The sequence below is a fragment of the Anguilla anguilla genome, chromosome 14 (genome assembly GCF_013347855.1).
Source record: "Anguilla anguilla isolate fAngAng1 chromosome 14, fAngAng1.pri, whole genome shotgun sequence".
In the NCBI taxonomy this organism is placed as follows: domain Eukaryota; kingdom Metazoa; phylum Chordata; class Actinopteri; order Anguilliformes; family Anguillidae; genus Anguilla; species Anguilla anguilla.
This window is the reverse complement of record NC_049214.1, coordinates 32,250,149-32,258,049: the sequence shown is the minus strand read 5'-3', so window position 1 is coordinate 32,258,049 and position 7,901 is coordinate 32,250,149. Positions and strand designations below refer to the sequence as shown.

The window sequence follows — 7,901 nt, the reverse complement described above, 5'->3', positions numbered from 1 at the left end:
GCACGCAGTTCGCAGAAGCCTTCCACCAGCGCTGAGCGTGCAGGTGCCTGGCGAAGGGCAGGGAAGGGATAGAAGGTTCTGGAATCCACGTGCTCACTTCCCCAATGATGGCTAACAGCAGTGCCCCCGTTTGTTGCGCGTTCGAGTCGCCCATCCTGGATCAGGTTCTGCCGCCGGTCCTGTTGCTGGAGTTCATGTTCGGGTTGATGGGCAACTCCCTGGTGCTGTGGACCTTCATGTTTCATATGGACACCTGGAAGAATAACTCCGTTTATCTGACTCACCTGGCTGTGGCTGACTCCGTGCTGCTCTTCTGCCTGCCATTTAGGGCTGATTATTACATGCGGGGAAAGAACTGGATCCACGGCGACGTCATGTGTCGTCTCCTGCTCTTCCTATTGGCCTGCAATCGATTGGCAGGCATCTTCTTTATAACAGCCGCGGCAGTGGATCGCTACCTCAGGATTGTCCACCCGCGCAACCGGATCAACCGGATGGGGCTAAGGTACGCTCAAGTGGTGGCCTGCGGCCTCTGGCTACTCATCCTCACCACGACGACCTACCTGCTCGCAGACAAGCACTTCTTCTTCCGCAACAACAGAACCCAGTGCGAGAGTTTTAACATCTGCATGGGCTTCCACCCTCTCTCCACCTGGCACAATATCTTGTACTTGGGCCAGTTCTTCATGCCTGGCGCCGTCATCACCTTCAGCGCAGTCTGCATCTCCTGGCAGCTGAGGAGCAAGATAGACAACCGGGCTAGGGTCAAGAGGGCTGTCCAGTTTGTTCTGGTCATGGCACTGGTCTTCCTTGTTTGCTTCTTCCCCAGTAATGTCACCCGCATTGCTGTCATAGTCCTGAAATACCAGTACAATGATTGCTCATACTTCCAAGAGGTCAACCTGGCATTCTACACCTCAGTCTGCTTCACCTACTTTAACAGTATGCTCAACCCTGTCATCTGCTACTTCTCCTGCCCCGCCTTCAGCAGAACCTTCCAGGAACTCTTCTATGGACTCTTCGGGAGAAAGCAGTCTCAGGAAGAGTCGGCACCCAACAGCAACCAAACCACTAACAACAACCAAGAGCAACAACCACAACAGCAGCAGCAGCAGCAGCAACAACAACCACAACAGCAACGACAATGTATGAGTGGTATTCACTGTATTTCATAGAAGTTAATTAAATTCCACTCTGCAGATTGGTGGGATAAGGCTGGAGAGGCTTCAGTAAAACTGCAGTACTTTTTGTTCAGAAGAAAGAAGTTGCTTTCATTGGTGTTTTGTGCAATTTGGTTGGCATTCATGGATATTTTACAGTGCAACAAATGCTTAGTAGTTTATTCATTATTACATGTGCAGCAATCTTTGAAATGTAGTGTTGTGCTTTTCCCCTTTTACAGAGAGCATGAGAGAAGAAAAAAAGCTTTTTATAGACTGCGTATGAAAATTTGAATTAATCATGAATTGCAAGGCCATTGTGTGATGTCCAGAAAGAGCTGGTATACAAAAACCCTCTTAGTCAAAAACAGGCCTGGAAATGAAAATGATGGGGTTGCAAATTTTCCAACATATAATATTACATTTTTACTCTGTGGGTTGGATTAAAAGACCAACATACCTTACAGATGTAGATACAAATGCCTCATATTTGCAGCCACACACATATATATGTACACACACACACACACACATATGGGTGACAAATTAAAGGAAAAACCTGAATACATGAGTGGAGAACATAACGAATGAAGATGCTTCCATACAGGTGTACTGCATGATATAATTAAACAACTGACATTCTATCATGATCTGTGGCATGCATATAAATGTTGACCAGGCCCAGTTGACCATGATTTTAGGGTTAGGGTTCATTATTCAAGCATGAATTGCAGGAGCTTTAGTTACAAAGACTGCTCAACTGGCTAGTGTTTCAATAGGAACAGTGACTAAATTGACATCTGCATTTACAGTACATCTATGGGAAAGACATCAGTGAATAGGGTTGGAAATGGTGGTCAAAAGTATACATTCGATGACTGTGATGCTCATGAATTTGTGTAATATGTAAGGAAAAACAGAAGAGAAGCTCAGGTGACTAAGAATGTCAATGCAGGATGTGATCAGACTGTGTCAGCAAGAACAGCTACATAGAGAGAGATATTATAGTAGGGTTTGCTGTGTATAAACCCCCCATTACAAAGACAAAAATTTTATTCGGAGTAATCACCTTTATCCTATGAAGAAACATTTCTATACTGATGGGACTGGCCTCTTCCAGGATAACAATGCCCCCATCCACAGGGCACAAGGGGTCACTGAATGGTTTGATGATTATGAAAATGATGTGAATCATATTGTATGGCCTTCGCAGTCACTAGATCTCAACCCAGTTGAACATCTGGGAGATTTTGGACCGACGTGTTAGATAGCACTCTCCACCGCTATCCTCAAAACACCAAATGATGGAATATCTTTTGGAAGAATGGTGTTCCATCCGTACAGTAGAGTTCCAGAGGCTTGTATAATTTGTGCCAAGTCGCATTAAAGCTGTTCTGGCGGCTCTTGGTGGCCTAACCCCTTACTACGACACTGTATGTTGGTTTTTCCTTTAATTTGTCACCTGTCTAGTATATATACTGTAAATAGAGGAAAGGTAGAAGAGGCTCTTTGCTTTTGAGTAAGTACATATTTAATCTGTCTGCATGTTCTAAAAATCAACAACTAGGTGCAGTTATATGGTCATAGGCTATGTACTATAGATCTTTATTACCTGTTCTGAAACAATTAATAAATTGATGTTTAAAACTTAAACCCTATTAAAAATATATTTGACATGTTTTCTTGCTGTAAATACTGACTCCACCACCGATATACAGAAAAAAGCTGCCATCAGCTTTTTAATTTAAAAATCTTTTTTTTTTTTACTTAAGATGAGGCTAAGTGATTCAAACACTTTGGCATATAGCCTTGGCATCAGTAAAATGGTGTCACAATAGCTGACAGCAGACATATGCCTCACACTAAAACACTGCTTGCTATCAGCTGCCAATTTCAGTCCTGAAAACAAGGTACGTTGATGACGATTGATGACTTAAATGAAATCACATGACAAGTTCTGAAATGCGACAAACAACCAGAAGACTCAGCCGCCCTCCAGGATTTGTTTTCTTCTGATTTTTTTATCCGCAAACTCCAACAATGAGCGTCAACACGGCGGACAGCCGACCAATGCCTATGGCTTCTGTGTTTCAGAAATAGCGCAAGATGTCGCGTGTGGTTCACTTGGGAAGCTGAAGGCAAACCCAGTGAAATGGAATGTGTACAGTCCAATAACATTTCCCGGCACTAGAGGTATACAAAAATCATCAGCATCAAGTATGACAATTCATGATAATTATGCATTTTTAAAAATTTGAATCAAATAATTATGATTGCCATTGCATTAATTATAAATAATCCATTGTATAACCATGGATTTTCTGGATTTGTTTACAATATCTCTCTGAAGTATGTGGGCAGTAAAATGTGTTTGCGTTCACTTTTTTGAGAATGAACTTGCTCCATGCTTTAAATTAAATTGCATACAAATTTAATTACACACATTTTAAGTATTTCAATTATTCATATTTTAATTATTCAGTATTTTAATGATTTGTTTTTGTATTAACCACTGTATTTCAATATGCATTAGAGTAATACATACCAGCTTGTGCATATTTTACAATTTCCACTCACACCACATTACAGTATTATTTGAATTATTTGCACAATTCCTAAACTCTAACCTAACCCTAAAACGATATCTGCATTGCATAAATATTTTATCCCCTTTCCTCTCAACCCGCACAGATTGAGAGATGGTACTGTTACATTATATTATTTATATATTTATACTGTATATTATTTATGTCATGTGACTATTTTCTACAGCCAAAATACTTAAATACTTAATACAATATTTATCACAATTTTACCAAGGATGTGCAAACCAGACAATACAATTTTTTCTTAATCAAGGTTCAACAATAAGGCTTGCCCGATTGCCCGGGGCAAGTAAAATGCCACGTTGGGCTAGTAAATACAGCAACTCACTTGCCCAAACGGGCAAGTGGTTAAAAAAAAAATTCAATAAAAAATGTTTCAATCATTTTTTCAATCGCCGTATCATAAATTATGTTCTCGTTCTCTGGCACACAGCATAGCCCCCTCCTCTTGCACGCGTCGGAGAATATTGGCACACGCCGTTGGCCAATCAAGATATGAGTAGGCTAGTAGTGCGACGTGTGGCTGTCAATAACGAAATAAACAAGACAAAGTTTTAAAAAATGATACCATGTCATTCTACAGTCAATATCTGGGACTAAATATTGAATAAATATACAACCTTACCATTGGGTTTACGTGTAGAGATGTCCCTTTTGAGACTGAGTGGTCATATATTATCTTGGACAATACGTTTGTAAAATACACGCGCATTTGTGATGACTGGGTACCTTTCAAAATAGCTGTGCGTAATACCACACGTTGTTTACGGTGTTGTCGCCCTTTTTACTACAGTCTGACTAGATTGACAATTCATTTATTCAGCAGGTGAGAGTATTAGCTTTCTAACGATGTATAACATGTCTAATTTTGCTTTTGGATTAGCGTTTTATAGGTCAGCGTAACTGAAAAATTTCTTATCATTGCATTCACTCTGTGGTAGCAGTAAAAGACGCTGCACCTAACGAAACGTTGTCAACGATTTTACGTAATTTTCTTGGAAAATGCTATTATTATTGAGGACTTTTGGGCATAGCTAAGCCATATGGTTGCTGATAGACCTATCTGACATTGTTTTCTGGAGCAAAACAGAAGCGGATAGAACTGTCATTGATTTACTGTCTCCCTATCTACTGAACACAAATTACATTTCATTATTGCTTTGTAAGTATTACTGCTCAAAATATTTCGGTTATATACGTTATTTTTGAAATTGAGTGTCTTTAAACAGGTTAGTGGTATTATATAATGTAAATATTTCACACTGTAATGTAAGCGTTAGTTTAATAGTTTAGTAGTGTAATAGTTTTTGTGATGCATGCAACAATGATGACGAGTATGTTGGAACATTGCCAAAACATGGTGGACGGTTAAAAATTGTTTTCATATCGTCCCATCCCCATACAAGAAAACATACGAGAGTACAGGGTATAGAAATACAAGAGTTAATTATTACACATTTACGTACTGTGCAGCATTGTGTGACAATATTTTTGCATTATGTTTAAATCAAATATCAATGTTTCATCTTAAACCTTCATAAACCTTCATTTATATGCTTTACAATGGACAAAACACATTACATTTTGGACCCCTAGCTATTTTAGACCACTGTACTGACAGAAAGCTTGTAATTACCACTCTAAAATGATTGCACAGTGAGTTTCTTGAGTAAAAACAGTTGTAGTGAAATACGTGATTTACAGCAATGCATAATTTGGACATTTTTGGTAAATTTGAAGACGCTGGGTATACTGCTTAGATTTTGCTTCATAGATCTTTAGTAGTTCTACATATCCACCCTTAGATTTTATGAACTTGTGGTCAAGAAGTTTTGATCCAGGACATGTATACTTCAACCTGCTGTGTACATGCAATCTCCCAGTATTTCACTGCAAACTAAAAAAAAAAAGGAGTAAATTCATTTTAGATATTTTGCCTAGACAATTGTATTTGTGGCACTTAATTTCTTCCAAAATTATGAATATAAAGTAATCTAAGCTAGTATTGTACATGGTACAAATGTCTTGCTTCATTCAAGCCATTGTTCAAGTCTCTGTGGTGTTCACATCTGGAGTTATAAAGCTTTAAATAGGGTACCCCCTAAATGGGCAAGGATTGGCCAGATTTGGCATGTCCGACCGGGCAAGTGAAAAAAAAACCTTAACGTTGAACCCTGCTTAATGTTTCAAATGTCTGGTTTTTGAAAGTATGAAAATATGAATAAAAATACTTGAAAGGGAAAATATTTTGTCCATTTTTACAGAGGACATTTTGTTGAGGAATATGTGCTCTATGTAAACCTACTCTGCCCAACCTGTTTTTTTACATACCTTTTAAAAAAAGTTTTAAGTTACTTTTAGCTTGATAAGTGAAATTTTACCTCATTGACAAATCTCGAAATGTGTTAAACTGTCTAATGTTATTGACAATATTTTTGTATAATTTAGAAAAAAGTAATAGAAATACAATTTAAAGTTGAAATATAAAACTAAAATACTTGTTGAGATCAAAATATTTGTGGTGCCTGCAGTGCATATCCTTTTTACTGCTTAAAGCCCTACAGTCTACATCTCACTTCTACTGCCACGGGTTATTCGAAGCAAAAAGCAAGCTGACGCCGAAAAACGTTTCTGGGACCGAAAAGCGTTCTCGGACTGCTCTCTGCGGCATAGCGACAAGTAGCGCACCGCGACAGCTGGCTCATCTGTCAACGCGCAATCCACGAGGCCCTGGTCGCACGTCCAGAGGCTGTGGTACAGCTGCAGGGACCTGGGGTATGCATCATTTGCTGATGAGATGAATAATAATAATACGGCGTTGTATAAATAAATAACTTTTTTTTTTTTTTTTTTACAATAAAGATGTGCTGATTAATTGGGATAAAATATTCCAACTGAGCATAGGCTATGTCTGCAGTAAAATGTATAACACAAACAGCCTATTTTGACCGTTTACTGTTCATTACAGTACATGGTTGCAGAAATATACTTTTACACAACTTAATTGGCACACGGTGTGTATAATCCAGGCGAACAGCAACGGGAGTCGGCATACAACAGATGGCAGCCTGTGGGCGAATGAAACCAACACAATCTAAAAGTCTGCTTTTAAATGATCAAAATTGGGATTTCCCCGGTAGCACTGAACAAGGTCACTGCCAGGCGTATTTCAGTGAAGGTGTAGGCTACAGCAGGTTGGACGAAAGTGGGCGGCGGCCGCGCATACCCTTTGAGTATGAGGTGATGTTTCAACTAGACGGAGTGTGGCACAGTGGGTAAGGAACTGCACTTGTAACCGAAAGGTCGCAGGTTCGATTCCCGGGTAAGGACACTGCCGTTGTACCCTTGAGCAAGGTACTTAACCTACATTGCTTCAGTATATATCCAGCTGTATAAATGGATACAATGTAAAGTGCTATGTAAAAAGTTGTGTAAGTCGCTCTGGATAAGAGCGTCTGCTAAATGCCTGTAATGTAATGTAATAACTAACCAAATTAGCATGATTTTTCTTTTCCATATTGGCAGACAAACACTTACGTACTTGTCCCTGGCATTACAACAAACACAAGACTATCCATGATGAGAGGAGGGGTTAGAAGTATTTTTAGGCAACATTACATTAACTTACATAAAAATCTCCGCAGGTTTTAAAAAAAGGGATGTGTCTTATTATTTTGGTGCCTTTTTAACCGTCCGTTCAGGTCCACCCTCCTTTTTATGTGCTTTATAAATCACGAGGTGACCACTTGGTGTTTCATCTCGCTTAAATCATGTGACACCATAGCGGCATGGCTGACACCAAGGAGGAGTCGGTCCTTAAAAAAATTTGACGTCTGTGATATGGAACTGGTTTGGGTTTTCCAAAACCGACACGGCGCAAAACACCATTATTTGCAAAGAAAATGTTCGCACATCGGATGGCAACACGACAAACCTTTTTAATCACCTCAAGAGAAAGCACCCCAAAGAACACGGGGAAAGCCAAACAATCAGGGGATCTCACGTGAGTGCCACAGGCACAGCCACGCAGCTAGAGGCTAGCGGTAGCCGTACAAACTTAATACTTTGCAGAATTGCACTTGATTCAAATCTGGTACTTTGGCCCAAATGGCCTCTGTTATTCTTTTTCTTTTAG

The 7,901-nt window shown here is 39.6% G+C and overlaps 1 protein-coding gene across 1 annotated transcript; it reads left to right on the top strand.

Moving 5' to 3' along the window:
* On the top strand, positions 1-2,350 carry LOC118212520 (hydroxycarboxylic acid receptor 2-like). The gene has a single exon (XM_035390455.1). The coding sequence runs from the start codon at positions 105-107 to the stop codon at positions 1,173-1,175; it is 1,071 nt and encodes a 356-aa protein (XP_035246346.1). The 5' UTR covers positions 1-104; the 3' UTR covers positions 1,176-2,350.
* Positions 2,351-7,901: the final 5,551 nt, after the last annotated feature.

What these genes read in the sequence shown, in the direction of transcription:
- LOC118212520 (XM_035390455.1), top strand. Translation starts at nt 105, where the DNA reads ATGATGGCTAACAGCAGTGCCCCCGTTTGTTGCGCGTTCGAGTCGCCC.